General features: G+C 33.3%; 2 protein-coding genes across 2 annotated transcripts; one reads left to right on the forward strand and one right to left on the reverse strand.

Annotated features, from left to right (window-relative positions):
* Positions 1-4,008: 4,008 nt before the first annotated feature.
* Positions 4,009-5,643, reverse strand: TRIADDRAFT_56569 (uncharacterized protein; the record flags this gene model as incomplete). The annotated part of the gene is made up of 1 exon (XM_002112899.1): positions 4,009-5,643. The coding sequence occupies one exon, from the start codon at positions 5,641-5,643 to the stop codon at positions 4,009-4,011; it is 1,635 nt and encodes a 544-aa protein (XP_002112935.1).
* Positions 5,644-14,629: 8,986 nt separating this feature from the next.
* On the forward strand, positions 14,630-18,297 carry TRIADDRAFT_56570 (uncharacterized protein; the record flags this gene model as incomplete). The annotated part of the gene is made up of 6 exons (XM_002112456.1): positions 14,630-14,678; positions 16,947-17,093; positions 17,174-17,230; positions 17,306-17,396; positions 17,471-17,631; positions 17,696-18,297. The coding sequence occupies 6 exons, from the start codon at positions 14,630-14,632 to the stop codon at positions 18,295-18,297; spliced, it is 1,107 nt and encodes a 368-aa protein (XP_002112492.1).
* Between the last annotated feature and the right edge of the window lie 273 nt (positions 18,298-18,570).

Here is an 18,570-nt window from a genome sequence, read left to right on the forward strand (position 1 = left end):
CGCAGTTATTGCAGTTAGGATTACAGATTTCGTATCTTTCTCAGCTCTCAGGGATGCTCTTATTTTTCGTTTGCTATCTATTATTCTTGAGTGTTACATCTATTACTTGATGGCATGCGAAAGATATATCTTCAAGAAGGATAAGATCTTTAGGCAATTAGATTTATTGTCTCATTTTACGGCTAGATAAATTGCGCTATCATCATTTACATGATATCTGATATACGTACAATATCATACATCATTACCGTTGGCAATGAAAAACTATTATAACTAATAGTACATTCTTGCGTATATTTGCTACATTTATAAAAAGAATACCTGTGACTTATTTAGAAAGTAAAATTATACTTTTTTACCATTTATAATGTTTTGGCGTATGTTTCTATACTAACTATACAGTCCTATTCTCGTATACATACTGTACATACTTTAATAAAGCATTAGTATACATTTTAATAATGGCCGTATGCTGCTGAAATAACTTTTATATTGTCAGCTTGAATCTGACTAGTAAAATTCCATTAACTAAGCTCTAGTCATTGTCTATAGAATTTTTTAACCTTGCTATATCAAGCATAACGCTTAACTACATGTAAATTTTTAAGTTTTGAATCTGATTCTTGAAATATTGGATCGGAAATCAAGATTCTTTCTGCGGTTGCTTTATCGAATTGGATTTTCATTATATATCTAAATTGTTGCTAACTGTTCTATTGAGTAAGGCCTGATTCAATTACATTCTACAAGAGAAATATATATCTTTATTCAAATCTTAATCATTTTCGAGCGAATGACAGCTAAGCAATATCATGGGATGAATTTATCCGTTGCATAGAAGGGAAAAAATTAAACTAAATTTCATTGTACAAAACTGGTAATAGTCCATCGGCTCGATAGCGAGATACAGACTCTAGTAGTATACGGTAATCATCATAATAATGTTGATAATGAGCTACAATGAATACTGCATAGTGGTAATTATTGTATTTTACAGTATTCAAGCACGGTTTTTAAAAGTAGTTGTAACTATAAATTAGTTTAGAGAATAAAACAGGGCCCTGGTATGTGATCTTGGAATTATTAGTAAATTTATAAAAATCTTGTTAGTTTAAACTGCAAACAAGGTTATACGTTATTATCTAATTTATTTGCGAACTATTAAATCTTCACGTATCTATCCAATAAATATGACAGTACCTTTTATTTTCTAATTTATTCAATTTTCTTTACATCTCATAGAGTGACAAAAGAACTTACATCTTTCCTAATTTTAATAAGTCACTATGAACTTCATTCTTACAGTAAAGCGATACCAATTCCGATATTCTGAAAATTACTGTACTCGTTTTGTTACTTCTTGTCCTTTCGGATTGGTTATAATTTCCTGAATATACTGAAATACTCGTTAATGAATTTATCTGCAATAGCTTAGGATGGTCTCTGTAATTATACTTGATGTCGATGACGATAAGCGAGAAAAGTAGGACTAGCATAAGAACGCTTTACTATTGCCATTGAAACCAGATAATTCTATATTTGACGTGGGCCTTGAATAAAGTTCTAACCTTTACATCATTCCTTCGAAAATAGAAAATTTGAATTGAAAATTAATAATTCATCCGCTAGCATTTATTAATGTGAGTATGTTATTAGTATTAGCAGTGCATAACTGTTCAAATAAAAGGAGCTTTTTATTTCACAATAATGAAGATAAGAGGATATACTAGAATGTTCTGTGACTTATTGATTGGCAGAGCGAACTCCTTAGTATTAAGAAGGTGATTAGATGCAGTCATGCAGATATCAGATGCTATAGAGTTTCTTTTGATAAAGTAATGATAATGAAGTTTAGTTCCAAAGGTGCAAGCCTTAGCCTTGACTTACCTAAGAATATAATAATGGGAGTCAATAATTATTTACTTCAACCTCTAAATCGTGTTGATGAGCATTGCAAGTAAAATATCGTATCTCATTCTCGGGGAGAAGAGTAACATGAGTAGCGCAAAATTATTACCCCTAGTACATTCAATTGTTGTTTAAAATTCCCTTTTCACTTGTAAGGAGACATGACTTGAACCAAATAGAATCGAAAAGGGAGTAGAAATATCACAGCTACTGTGGGAAATAGTCACATAGTAGAAAGAAATTTCCAACTAGTGAGGCTATACGCCGCGCGTGTACAATAAAAAGGCATTATGCAGTACAATATCGAACGAAAGGAATGTCGAAAATAGTATCGGCAGTGTAATAGATTAGAGTTCGAGGAAGTAATGAGAGCCAGATAAGTTAAAGAGAGTTTGCTATAAAGATGGTTACATATGAGCGAATTTTCAGAGTCTTACACATAAAGTATCATCAAAGTATAATAAAATAAGAGTAATAGAGTGAAGAGAGAGAATGGCGTACTGTAATAATATTAGTTAATATGTAATAGGCAGGACTTAGAAGAGGCATTTTTGGATACTATATACAATTTGGGTTACGGGTATTAATCTGCATAACAAAGTAATAAAAATAAGAATAGACACGGGAGCTCAGATGACGGTAATCGTAGAGGAAACGTTTAAAAACTTAGGCAAGATTAAACTAATTAAATCATCAAGATCTCTATTTGGTCCAAATCGTATCCCCTAAAGTAAAATGGGATTTTCAAACGACAATTGAATTTACTATGGGGCTGCAATTTTGCGCTACGCATGTTATTTTTCTTAGTGAGAATCCCGTTTCTGACGCAATGTATGAATTTTTATTTACGAACATACGTTTATGGCTCGTAGCCTTTACAGAGAAAAAGAATTGAAAATGTGTTCCCTTACACGCGGTCCTTGCCTTAAACATCTGTCTATCGTTACGTACTTACTATCATGTACAATAATAGGTGGTACACTTATCCATGGGCTACTAGAAGAAAGTCTAGATAATCTGCTAGTATTACTGTATATTTCATATTCTTTAAGTTATTAGTATTATTTGGTAAAAACTTAGTAAGAATGACTTAGTAATATATATATTAAGAAAATTGTATTTTCACTACAATTACGACTCTTCGGAGGGATAAAATGATTAATGTAAATATCACAAAAAAATCGATGTCACAATAATTGTACTATTAATTATATTATATAATTACTACATTTAAGAAAAATTAAAGTACTTTCAAAATAAAAACTACATTATATTAAAAACTGACACAATTGATATGATATATCAACCACATGATTTTATTTCCTTTATGAAATTCGATATAAAATAGTGGTATAAGGGAAGCGCATCTATAACCAACTAGCAGCTCATCAGCATCATTACCATGAAATACTGGTATAAGCATTCAATACAGAGCGTACTCAATAACAAGCTTTCTTTAACAGCTACAGTATATTAGTTTTAAGTTAACAAGCGAAATAACAATGACTATTGATTAATTATTAGTGTCGGCTAAAATAAAAAGCTTTTAACGATGACATTCTGTAATACCACCAATCTTATCTTGACCTAAGAATATGAGAAACCTTAGCTTCAATTCTATTCTAAATACGTTAACTAAATTCAATCAATAAATAGAATCCTACATGACTTTCACCCTGAAATATAGTCAAATCTAAATTAAAGAGCAATGATCATCAGGGATAACGTCTGCGATGGCTAATATGGCATCTTAACTTGAATGCACTTCTAATTTACCTAAGTTCGCTATGTCCTAGGCTCCTAGCAGATACTGTATCAGTAACGACTAATAGCCTTTTTTAAAAATCTCCATATAAAAGTATTGAATAAGTGTCGCCGACTACTGACATCATTCTTCAGAGTAGTTGATCAATGTGATCTTAATAAAATATTCATATAAAGCGATTAAATATTAGTCAGCTTTGAAATACAAGTAGCAAACAAGTGCAATTTTCAGATGTGTAACGTTATCAATAGTACAAATAGGAAGAAATTAAAAATTAAAACAGATTAATAATTATTTATATTAGTAATAGCGAAATTATTGCCTTCTACAATACATTATTTTGTTTGAAATTGATTAGCTAATTTACTTAATTTGGCATGTTTGACTCTCGGTGTATGAATGATTGGATTCAATGCAGCATTGGTATAAGTAAATAGGAGAGTAATAGTTTTTATCCAAGCTGGTATTATCGCCATAGAATTGAGTATAACCGAGACAGTAAGAATAATAGTAAAAGGCGTCCAACAAATTATCATAGAGATAATGTTGCCTCTTAAAACTTTAACATTAACTAAGATATGCTTTTTGGAGCGAATTGATGCTAATCTATCCAACAGAATTCTTGATCGCCGAAATGCTCTTGCTCTGTAACGATATCGGGGCGTTGGTGCCTTATTTCTATTTGAAGAAGGAGATTCATTTTCGGTACAAAGTTGGCCATTATTTCGATGGTTTTTGCCTTCGAAATTATCTATAGCTGTCGATATCATGGAAGTACCTGTAACGCATCGTGCACGTGAAACTGGAGCCATATCTTTCAAGTCTGTTAACGCAATAGTGGTAGATGCTACCGAAACCGGCGTTTTATTATCATCTCGACCTTTAGCAATTGAAGTATTATCGTGATGATATTCAGGCTCAGTTTGAGTATCGGTTTTACTCCTTTCGATATTATTGTCGTCAGGGAATACATTGCTTTCTGGTAGTACCATTTGATTATTTGATGATTTCTTAATTTGATCTACAACTTCATCTGAAGCACTAGTGTCTACTTTCAAACGGGTACTTCCTCGACGGAGGCGACGACGATGAAATGGAGCGGTTACGGACGAAAATATAGACCAAAAATTAGGACTGTCATGATTTTGGGGGGACTTGGATGATTTCGAAATTTGATGAGATGGTATTACATTATCATCACATACATAATATGGTTGATCGCTATGTGAGGATCTTAATTCAAGGTGATCCGAAGTGGAATAACTACCTTTCTGCTTCATCATTTTTCGCAATTGTTGCCTGGCTGTAATAACGTTAGCTTTTATCTTAAGATAACATATTATTAAGATGATCAAGGGTATTAAGTAAGCTGCTGAATTAATAACAAGCAGTATAACTAGACTGATGGATTGATTACTGGACCACTCATAAAAACAGTTATTACCATTACTAGAATCGTTTGTTAATCGAATCAGGGGCAAGCTGGCAACCAAAAAAGCAAGCATCCAAATCGTAATTACTGAATAGCAACCATTGCGTTTAGTAAATATGCTTGCATACTTCATGGCACGAAGAGAAGCGTAATAACGGTCGAAAGCTACAGCCGCTAGACTCATGTTAGCAGCAATAGTTAAGACCATGTTAATGGCACCAATTATTTCGCACCCTGCATGACCAAATGAATGATTAGGTTGCAAAATAGTGTAGAGATTTAAAGGCATAATAGTGCCAGCCTTTATTAAGTTAGCGCTAGCTAAATTGCTAACGTGTAATTTAGATACGATGCTTAACGAATGACATTTTCGGAGCGTAGCAAGCATAAAAAGATTACCCAAGAAAGCAATAATTAGAATGATAGATAGCAAGATAGAAAAGACAATATGAGTAGCCAAGTTGGTATCAGGATAAGATAAATTTTGATTCCCAGTACTGTTAATGTCATCATTCGGGTTATAAGTAGTTCTTTCCATTTATTTTAATTATTCTGTTATTTTACTTTCTGCTATCGGAAGATTATCTTTCGAAATTCAATTGTATTAATACAGGGAATCTAAATTCTTGATAGCAAAGATAATGATATCGCTATTTGATGATGCTACTTTAGCTGACGATCTTTTTACCTCGCTCATTCCAATGTTGTCGATCCTGCAACTATCCAAAAATATATAATTTACAATTAATACTGAGTGATATTGACGTGATGATCTTTATTTATTTAATTAGCGTATAGAATTCTAACTACTCTAGGTTCTTGGTTATGTTTGATTAAGATAACTCAATTTAATGTTTTAAGACAGAATATGCCGTATTCGATTAAAGTTCTAAATAGGCTGCTGTATCATAGGCTATAAAATTTCTATTTTCAAATGGCTATGTCAGCTCTTTTTGGCAGTACTAAAATGCCGTGACGTTTCAGGAAAAATATTACAGTTATAGAACGGGAATCTTTTGTAAAGTTAAAAGAAATATTTTTCATTAAGTGCCAGGTATGACTAGCTCAATTGAAGCATTATACGTATAGCAACCGGCTACTTGAAAATATTCAACAGCAGGCTCTACATTTAATGCGATAATGTGAAATAATGTTGCTAAATATGTGTATCAAAGTAGCATTTACTGCTTAACTTGGGTGTATTGCTACTACTTCTTGAACCTTTCCGTCGTTTTATCTATTAAGTTAAATTGCGAAAACAAATAATTAATGCATACGTGCGTTAACTTATGAATTAAGGATTTCTTATGTTTTATCAAACAAGAGCGGATTAGCTATTGCGAAGAATTTATTATCAAAATTTTTCATAAATTTGATTTTTAAAATTAGCCAAGCGATGCTCAGAGAACGGATAGATGTGTTAATAACAATCATGCCTCGTGCAATACTCCATTCAAATCATTACAGAAATATAACTACGGGTATGCTCTTGTCGTAGTTCTTTTCTCGACAATAGTAAATCTGTAAGCTCTGCTGTAGTTTCAGAGAAAACATATGCGCTGTAGACAGTAGCATTATAAACTATAAGATTTCATATCTGAATATCACTTTTAAACATTCTAAATTTCTGATTAAATTTGATCGCTGTTAGACTATCAACTTATTAATAAGAGTATTTTACATCAATCACGTTACCGATAGAATGTTCACATGAATACAACAGTTGTAAGATTCTCTTGACATGCATTGACAAGAAAGATGTTATGGAAAAGCATTGTAATATTTTTGTGTGATGAGAAATATACGAAGAAATCGATGTTTACGAAATGGATTAAAACCATTATACTAACTGATGAAGAAAGAGTACGAACGACATTTACTATATGTTGAAAGAAAAGTACTAATTTAGAAAATAAAGGTTAGATATTATCATCTATTAACCTTTGATACAATTTTACATTCATTCGAGATGTGAGTACATATTAAGAATCAATTCAATATTCAGTGACAAAAGATTCTTTAAAAATGCCATAACTGACATTACTTATAATGATTGTATCTACCACGGTGCTACGAAGGTTACCAAATAGTCTAATATGAATCTCTTGAATAACATTGAAAGTGATATTTCATTTAATTTTTATCTATAATTATAATGAATCAATTATTAAAATAATAAATGGAATGTATTTATATTATAGTAAAATTGGAAATATCATTCAAAGTAAAATGGGTTGTAAGAATACGTTTAACTGCAGGCAGGCTAACACGAGTTAGAAAATAGTACAGCGATATAAAATCTCTTAATGCGTTAGCATTGAATGATTTGGTGAATGATTTATATGATATCGCGCCAGCGCTTAGGAAAGAAATCAGATGAACAGTTATTGTAAACTTTCTGTTAAAGAAATCAACTATAATTGTAATGTAAGAGTACATGATATTTAAATCTGATATAAGTAGCACTGATAGAGCACCACTGCCCGAAGGCTCGTAGATTACAATAAAGTCAGATATTTGTTTTAAAATTGTTGCGAATGGGTGATTATTAACGACTCTGTTAGTAATAGTTCACTCAAAAATGTATCCTGTAAGAGATTGCTTGTATTTACGATAAAATGACTCCTATAGCTATTTATGAGCATATAATAAAATAGTTTCATTTCTTAGTTACTATAGTAAAGTGGCAAATTATCAATGTTACGGACAAGATGCTCATTCAATCCCTTTATTTGCTGTCTATAATGCTAACGTTAAATATTCCAGAGCAATGTTGAAAGCGAAATGCAAAAAGATAACACCTAACCACGAGTTAGCAATATTGCAATATTCCATGGGTTTTTAGGCTTTAAGAATTGAGTTGTAATTATTCTTGGAGACTATGAATTACATTTCCGCATTTTCATTAGCCTATTATTCTGCTTGTGTAGTTTTCAAAATTGAACTTAAAATTAAAATAAGAAAAGTACTTCAAAGGCTGTAGACCATATACAAAAATACGGGTGATGTACATTATCTTTCATTCTCCAGGATTCGTAGTTGCTGTTAAATGTAATAACTGGAGCGAAATTATATGGAAGACTTTGTCAATGGGAAATAGCTATATCTTATAGACAAAGAGGTTATACTGTACTACGTACTAGTATAAAATTAAAATTGACGGTGAAGCAACCATTGCTATAGAAGATCAGAGGTTATGGAGAGGTGTTTTAAGAGCTGATAAAAATTGAGGAATAATAAATATTCGATAAAATCACTTACGAGTTAAATTTGTTTCACGGACTAGATATTATAAAGATATGTTTAAGAAATTTCGAATACTTAAGGAAGTTGATTTCAAAATACTATAAACAACACTTCTTAAAAATTAGATATTATCCTGGATGAACAGAAGCAAAATCGATATACGTACACGCGTGTAAAATCTGAATACTTTTCGATAGTTTCTTATTTCATCAATATCGTAAATTTTATAGATACATTAATATAAACTGTAGTTTCTTCTATCATTAATATCAGGATCGTCTAAAATGATGATGCATTAATTAAAGAAAGGTCAAATTGAAATAATCAGAATTTCAGAATTACGATTTTGTTGGTACTTTGGGTATTTATCATACAAACGACTTCATTCTTTGTAATCTATTGATACAATTATAATTATTATCAGTATCTGGTCGCCGGTGCTAAATAAATACGGTTTATACTATATCAACGGAAGATAGTCAGAATAAATTTGTTGAACACGTACGACCGAATGATTATATTAACGGGTAATTCCAAAGTGCAGTCATAGTCGAAGTTCGTTTTAGTAAAGATTTGTAATATTCTAAGTATAATGCCTTAAGTTGATTTAAGATAACTTCATGTGCAATTCTATGCAAGACCTAGCAAATGGTAGAAGATAGCAAATTCTATTTTATGTGGTCGAAGTAAATTATAGCTTTACTTCATTTATCAGGAAGGACTGAAATACGATTAAATTTAAGTGTGCAAAAGTGATCCGATAGTCATAGCTTACATTTTAATTGGATAATAGCAGATAATAATCGTAACTATGTAAAATATTATGCTGTATAATTGCTTATATTAGACAGTTTAAAAGCTAGAATTATCTAGAAATATTTACCTAATAATAGCTTGATAGAAGCTCAGCCATTAGACTATGACAGAAAAATTTGCCTCTTATAAAAATTCAGTCTCCAGGTCAATAGTTCAATTATTTCAATCTAAGCGCGAACGAAGAATTAAAGCAAAGAACTTAATTGAGTGTAGGTTGAAACTTTTCAGTGTTAATTTAATAATTTCCAAATCATTAGTATTCAAAATTTAAATTGCTGAAAATGATCTGAAAATAAATTGAATTACCACTGTTTTAAGCCTATAAATGATCAATTTTTCTGTCTGTAATATTGCTTATCAAGTTTTTGATAATATCCTGATCTTGAATTTAGTCCGTTTATATACTTTATAATATTGATTCTTATGTAAAAGAACACTGCTATTATTATTTTTCTTATTGTGTCTGTATTTAGGTTGAATGCAACTGGGGTGGAATATATGTGTATTGTACGATGTAACTGTGGTGGCTTTGTCTCTTTTAGAGTATACTTATAGGAAATATTGTATATTCACATAGGCAAATATGTAAATATGCGAAAGGAGGAAAGAATGAAAGGGTTCTATAAAGTATAATGGATTGACATTGGCTATTTCGATTATATTTTTAAAAATACGGCACTATAATTTTTCTATTACGATTAATAGATAAATGACAATTATTCATAATTTTAACCAGTCGTAGAATAACCAGGGGAAATGAATACTAAAAAAATTAGGAAAATATAAAGAAAAATGTAATAGACGATATTAATAGTAACTTAAACGTCTTAAAAATTTTTTGACCTAATCAAACAGATATCTTACTTGCTACCATTTTCTTCACTTTTAGACGTATTAATTATTTTCAATTATTATCGATGGCATTAAGACAATATTCTATCACGAACTTATTGAATAGTCATTAGAAAACGTTTGTTGCGATCTTTACCTTGGTTTTATTGATTGTTTATTATCATTGATCTAAGAAGACTGTATGGCAATATAATACTGTATAATTAGAGAAAATAATTTTTTATAGTTCATAAATATTTAAGGCGACCTTTTTCTTAACTACAGTACCCTATTTTAAATAAAGTCAGTGACTACAGTATATGCAGCCAAAGATTGGTACAAAAATAGGAAATATTATCAATAGTAATAGGGATAACAATAACAAATCGTAAGACAATATCACACTTTATCGAGGCATTATTAGTATTAACTGGTATGATTTTACTGTATCACTGTATTGCTATTATTATTCTTCACAGATGTTCTCTAACTTAATCGTTCGCTAATAGCTATCATATGATATGTCATGTTATCGTCAACGATTACTATCTAGTTTAAGAATATCATTCTGTTGCTTACCACAACTCGAGCTACGATGCGATTGACTTGAATGTCAACGTAAATTGCGTAGCTATAGTACTTACAAGTACTCTTACGCTAATTTTTAAAATCTACATATCGATATTATGGATAGCTCGCTAGGCAAATTATTTCTGTTAGAATGGGCAGTGTATTTGGTAGGATACGCTACTGAGTTTATACGGTAGTTAAGTCGTAGCATCTAAATAGTAGCGTATCTGTTTTGCTATCGTTGTATTTACAGTACATGATAATAATCTAATTGGAATATTCTCCTTCGTGGTTACTGTTTATTGTTCATTTGCTGGACTGGAGTAGATTGGGACTTTTTTCGTTTCGTTCATTAATTCAATAATATTGGGATCCGTTGCAATAGTATCCATAGTTACAATATCACAAGATCATAATATGGTACACTAACAAAATCAATATTGATCATGCAGCAGCAGTTTCGGTCAAAGATAGATCAATTATTTTGATCTAGCTTGCTTTAAAAGTTATCTTTTTACAAAGCAGTTCTCATGGCCAATAAAAGGGAAATTATTATACTCTATATCATTTTTACATAGTTTTGGAGATATTTAATAAAGTAGGGGTTGGATTCTTACTATTACTGATGTAAACTTTCATTGACGACAGAGGTCTGTAAAGCCTGATGAGCCTAGTGGCATCCCGTGGCGTCTTTCAAAGAATAATATCAAATCATGCTTTATGCATTAAAGTGATATTAAATGCGATCGCCTAAACAATTTTAGGTCCAGTTATTGCGTTTGATAGTACAGTTTAAGATCCTAGGCTGTGGAGGTTCGTATGCCACATAAAAGAATCTGTATCAAGTTAGTCAATTTTTTAAGAAGGGAGAACTTGGTATGCCAAGAACAAAGCACAGGTTTAGTAGCATAATTATTCTGCATTACGCGTATTATTTCATGGGTTCATATTATTATATGATGGGGCATATAAACAGTGAAAATCTTTGTTAAACCTACTCATAATTTAGAGAGACACATATGGGTTGCTAGCATATTTTATGGTGAGCTAAAACAGCGCAGTTTTTGCATCACATTGACGGTTTGATTCCAAATTGTCAAGGCATACTAGAAATGACTACGTACCCGACCTCTAGGTATTGTAAGCTATGATAGTGCTGTAGTTGGGATTACTCCAGTACACTGTATTTTGATCACATGCGTTAACACAAACATGAAAGATAGTTACTGAATACAATATGGATGTACACTATTACTCTATTTACGTTACCATTTTTCAGATTTTCAACTGGTAGTTGAGTATGCGGTTACAGCACTACCTGATTCAAAGATATGAATAGTTAAATAATTCTTCTTCAGTTGTAAATGCTCAAGGAGTCTTTGAATATCGGTAGAGAACAAATGATAGTACTACTACCGTACAGAAAGTACGTGGGCTATCTTTAACAGAATGGTCTGCCGGCTGGTTAAAGATATGAATGGTCGAATAATTCTTCTTCAGTTGTAAATGCTCAAGGGGTCTTTGAATATCGGTAGAGAACAAATGATAGTACTACTACCGTACAGAAAGTATGTGCGCTATCTTTAACAGAATGGTCTACCGGCTGGTTAAAGATATGAATGGTCGAATAATTCTTCTTCAGTTGTAAATGCTCAAGGGGTCTTTGAATATCGGTAGAGAACAAATGATAGTACTACTACCGTACAGAAAGTATGTGCGCTATCTTTAACAGAATGGTCTACCGGCTGGTTAAAGATATGAATGGTCGAATAATTCTTCTTCAGTTGTAAATGCTCAAGGGGTCTTTGAATATCGGTAGAGAACGAATGATGGTACTTACGCTGTTACCGCGTTTATTCAAAAATCCGTCATTTTACAAAATATCTTTAACAGAATGATCTACCAGCTGGTTAATACAGTATTACATTTGCCTTTAGTCCAGTTGTATAGCCCGTAACAATAATTTCAACTGCTGAGCCATAAACGGCTACTTCTACTTTCATTTTCAGGTCTTTCTTGACTAGATTAACCCTTCAATTCATATTCATGCAGAATCATGCAGACTAAGACTGGTGTTGGAAGTCCCTGCTATTATTAATTATTAGTGCTATAGCACTGTAATGCATAATATACTGAACAGTATAGTAGTATTGAATATCAACTTGGACACGACCATTGGCTTAGGCGCAACAATGGTGCAATATGATCTTGTTGTCTTAAGCTCATTTCCACTGTACAAGACTGCGCTAGATAAAGATCGATCCGTATCCAGTGGACTACTGTGGTTACGCTGACGTTCCAGTGTACAGTACCGTCAATCCATAGTAGTGTAAGTTGCAGGGAAACTTTGCAACTTTTCAATCGCTTCGATATAAATATGGTAATCCAAAAGTATCTTGTGCATAAGATTGATACTTTCCAACGATAGAAGAAGTGTTCTACTACAGCATTTTTCTGTCAAAATGATCGTCAAGAATTTAGATTGGACGCGAACAACTACGAATATTCTTCCTGTACAGTACTGTATACTGTACACTGTACACTGTACAGGATATTTTTATGTCCGATTTTGATACCGCTTTGGTCAGTGGCCATGTGTACAGTACAGTACTGTACGTACTGTACTGTACACATGACCTCCGTGGGGTACAGTACTGTTCATGTCTAAAAATATCCATTACATAACACCCAGGTGATCTGTCTTACCACCACTACAGAGGATGAGTCATAGTTAAACCGAGCCGAACCGCACCGTACCAATCCATCGCAGCCCTATGCATCTTATTCATGTACAAACTCAGGGGGTGACAATTGGGTTTGTAAAGGGTGTACAGTAGAGTACTGTACCTGTAGTAATAAGCTTCTACACTACATTAAAATGTAACTCAAATGCTATGGAATGTAACGACTCTTAACTCTTAATCAGTATTTGCTTATTAAGATCACTGGTCGACGCTTTTCAAAGTGACAAAATACTTTGATAAACACCCGTACAGTACACGGTGTTCCGTACTGTAGCCTACCGTACTGTACTGGACTGTACACTGTACTAGTTTTTCCTCGGGTTTTACAGTACTGTATACTGTACTGTACGATACAGTACCGAACTATACACTGCTACTCACTGTAGACTCAGTTCATTTAGAGAACAAATTTACCGAAAGGAATCATTATTATTGACTCTATTCTATACTTAGGGTCACCAGGGTGAAATTTGATTTTGATTCCCAAGTCAACTGCATCTTCCAAGATCCTTTTTAAGGTCACTGGTTGATGCTTTTCAAAGTGACAAAATACATACTGTACTGTACAGTACTTTGATACACACTGTACTGTACACGGTGTTCCGTACTGTAGCCTACCGTACTGTACTGTAGTTTTCCCCGTTTTCTACAGTACAATGTACAGCATACTGTACACTGTACACTATCTAAAGAGAAAATCAACATTGCTGCTACAGTGTACAGTGCACGGCGTACAGTACTGTACTGTACACTGCTACTCACTGTAGACTCAGTTCATTTAGAGAACAAATTTACCGAAAGGAATCATTATTATTGACTCTATTCTATACTTAGGGTCACCAGGGTGAAATTTGATTTTGATTCCCAAGTCAACTGCATCTTCCAAGATCCATTTTAAGGTCACTGGTTGATGCTTTTCAAAGTGACAAAATACATACTGTACTGTACACTGTACTGTAGTTTTCCTCGTTTTCTACAGTACAATGTACAGCGTACTGTACACTGTACACTATCTGAAGAGAAAATCATCATTGCTGCTACAGTGTACAGTACAGTGCGCGACGTACAATACCGAACTGTACACTGCTACTCACTGTAGACTCAGTTCATTTAGAGAACAAATTTACCGAAAGGAATCATTATTATTATTGACTCTATTCTATACTTAGGGTCACCAGGGTGAAATTTGATTTTTGATTCCCAAATCAACTGCATCTTCCAACATCCTTTCAATATTGGACAGTAATAACTTTCAACAAATCGACCCATTTGCAGCTGTTACCTTGTCAGTCTACTACGTTCGTTGATAGGGTGAGGATGGACGTTTTGGATAGCACTTTTGCTTCTACAATGGATTACACCAAAGGTAAGACTTTCCTGGACATGATCAATGTTCGTCTTTTACTAACATACAGTCCAGTACAGTACCCGTGTACTCTACAATAGACAGTAAACCAACTGTCCAAGCTTACGGTCGAAATGTGTCGACTTCATCAGATCAAGCGTTAACGCTTATACTGATCCAATTACGCAATGGATCCATTGGATGGTGAAGTTTAGCAATTACGCAATGCATCCATTGGATAGTGAAGTTTAGGATATATACAATCGCTCTAATCGACAACTGGATTAACTACACTTATTTGCCCATCAAATGGCATTAAAATCCATAGTCAAGCAAGTCCAAACTTGAAACTGCTTTTGAAGTATTTCTGCGCGCATGCTTTTCCACCCTTAAGTACAGTAAATAGTAATACAGAACTGTCTACCAAGCAGAGTTCATCTTTCCATGTGCATCAATAATTGTATATAGAAGTTAAACAAGTCCAAACTACTTGACAGTTTGTTGTATCAAACAGTGTTATAATAGACGCACATTGAATTCACCCTTACTATAAGTGCGGCTCTTATTTTGACCAAGATAACAAGGTTGAATTGGGTTGCGCGCATCTTTGCATAATTACACGATCAAGCTGGTCAGAAATGAGACGCATAAAGGCTTCTTCCTTCCGTATAATTACATAACTTGCAGCTACAGTAGTTCAATACGCCGATGATATCATTCTGGCTGCATCGATGTGCGTAGAATATTGATATATCCTAGTGGCTACCTAGCCTGCGTATTGAAAAATGTATCCACCAGAAATTCAGGAGCTTAGATTTGACATGTTCTGAACAGTGGCTGACACAGAAAGTGATTTACAATGATAACAAGGATGAACTGATGATTGTAGGTACAAACCAGCGATTGCATAATTACAGCCCTGCCAGACTTGGATAGAAAATCTCCTACACAGTGTGTAGGTGATCGTGTACCACCTACTGATACACCCTTTTAAATGAAATGATTAGCGTATGTACTAGCCTTCACAGTCGAGTGTATTCGGTCTCTTATAATTGCTTTATATCTATCGATACAGTGCTATACTGAAATTACCTTTAGCGTAATGATGTACAAATAAAATACGACACCTATCTTTTTTTATCTTGATGATCCATTTAGCTCAATAACGATCTAGAAAGGCGTCGCCTTGCTCAGTAACATGTGGTTAGGACTTTGCAAACTGTGTAGTAAACGCATCTTCTATACGCATATGTATATTTCAAAGATGTACGCTAGAAGTGTCCCGGGAGTAGTTATGGAAGACCAAATATGTAAAATCATGCAGACTGAGAAATTGTATTTGTACTCGTATAACTTCTATGCAGATTAGACCAGTTTTACACTCGACACTTCCTGATTGGTTAGGTACGCTTAAATTGTGATACGTGGGCTTCGATATCTTGAGTATCTAATTTTTGAAATTATTCTCGGTTGAATAAACTTGTTGAAAATGGAACTAAATATTAAGCTAGATAAATCGTAATAATGCTACAGTATATACTTATAAGTGGCCCTTCTAGTCCCAACTATCACTCTGGAGATCTGCTAGCAATTTTATTATCAACGTTCTCTCTTATTTTACACCATAGAGTAACAGGGTAAATGGATTTTTAGTGGTGTATTATATCCGTCTTATCTATAGCAAGCGAGTCATCGTTGCTGCAGATTAGTATAACTTTTTAGCGTGTTCCATAGACGATGTACTCTGAGTATACGTAAGCGTACAGTAAACATCCCGCAATCAAGTAACTACCTACAGTATACTGTACAAGCATAAATACAGTATTAGTATGCATTATTATCACTTTGAGGTATTTTTGGTTTCCCCTTGACATTCTTGGAATGGACAAAACTTTGGCAGTAATATTAGTTTGATGTTGAAACTGAAAGTTGCTTTAATCTGCATCAGGGTATATTCGATGCAAATTTACAATTAACAACAAGATCAATTCAATCATCAATAGCGTAAGAAAAAATGATAGTTCTATTGAAGTTCGAGGCCTTAATTTCGGTTGAATTGGCAGGCAATTACCATCTGTAATGCTCTGATAAATGACTTGTGTATAGTATACTATAGAAGTACACATAATCGGTATGATTGAATTAAGCTATAAACTGCTATGGTGTTATATCGAATTTTGTACAAGCTTTTGGTATTGTTGTAAACACTATACAGCAATATCATTGTAATAGCATCCAATTAGATAGCTAACCAATTATTCACATGGAGTTATTTTCCTCTTTCATAAGGACCTAACGATGTAAAGAATTCGAACAATCTTGTTATTGGTGTGCTGTTAGCAATATCATCTAGTATTCTAATTGGAAGTAGTTTTATAATAAAGAAGAAAGGTTTATTAAGAGTATCAAGAGGCGGTGATTCTTCGAGCAGAGCAGGTAGGCTCATTTATTCACGTTGATGTTAGTATTTGTTTATTTAGGGAGATAATAAATATTCTATAATATGGTATTTTTAGGGAGCGGTGGTTATGGCTATTTGAAAGATTGGGTATGGTGGGCTGGTTTCATTACAAGTATGTACTTTAGCTAATGTATATCATAAACGTAAGGATACAAAAAATATATATATCTTCTATATTATCTTACAGTGGGCACTGGAGAATTAGCGAACTTTATCGCTTATGCCTTTGCTCCAGCAAGCTTAGTAACTCCTCTTGGCGCTTTGAGCGTACTATTTGCGTAAGTATCATTAAAACGGGCATATATCATACGTTTTGCATTGATCTAATTTTTTACTGTATACAATTTTTTAGGGCTATTTTAGCATCATATCTGTTAAACGAAAATCTAAATATTTGTGGTAAAATTGGCTGCTTTGTTGCTATTCTTGGATCGACTATGATTGTTATTCACGCTCCTGCTGAAGCTGAAGTCGATTCATTTGAGGTTTTAACGAAAATGCTGGCGAGTCCAGGTATGTTAATTATGCTTTGATTCAAATTTCATGTCCATTAAATAGTACTATATTTTGTCGACAGGATTTATCGTATACGTCTGCATTGTTGTGCTAATGTTTGGAATCTTGGTCTTCATACTGGCTCCTCGATACGGACGAAAAAATATGATAATTTATATTACAACTTGTTCTGTTGTTGGATCTCTAACGGTGATGGCATGCAAGGGCGTCGGCATTGGAATCAAACAGACCATTGGTGGTCAAAGCCAATTAGGAAATTGGGTGTTTTGGCTTCTTGCGCTATCAGTGGTATTTTGTATTGTGATCCAAATGAATTACTTAAACAAAGCATTGGACATCTTCAATACCGCTGTAGTTACTCCTGTGTACTATGTTCTATTTACTACTTGTACTATCGTTGCATCAGCTATTTTGTTTAAGGAATGGGCAAGTTTAGGGGCTAAAGATGCAGTCGGTTCTGTTTGTGGTTTCTTAACTATCATTGTTGGTGTGTTTCTACTCCATGCTTTTAAGGATCTTAAACTCTCTTACAAACATTTACCTAGTGCTATAAAAAAGGACGATCGTAGACTTCCGAACGGTGAAGGTGAAAAAATGATTGACGACTGGGATGGTAATTTAATATCTAATTCTAATAGTGGTGATGGCGATGCGGAATTTTAATGTTTAATAATGGTATGGTAAAGGCTAATGATCGTAAAATGTTGTATATAACCGCTGCCTGAGACCTGTAAAGAGATTAATGGTATAATACAACATTCCCGTTATTTTATCATATTGCATTTATGTTGTCGTGATTTTAGTACTGATCAAAGATCACCAAATTAATTAGGTTTATTATCAATATATTACCGCTTAGGTCTTGGCGTTATTGTCGTGACACTAATTCTTATTTCATTACTGGCGATTTCTATATTATTCCATGTTCTGTTACTG

The sequence above is a fragment of the Trichoplax adhaerens genome, genomic scaffold (genome assembly GCF_000150275.1).
Source record: "Trichoplax adhaerens TRIADscaffold_5 genomic scaffold, whole genome shotgun sequence".
NCBI classification, from domain to species: Eukaryota; Metazoa; Placozoa; class Uniplacotomia; order Trichoplacea; family Trichoplacidae; genus Trichoplax; species Trichoplax adhaerens.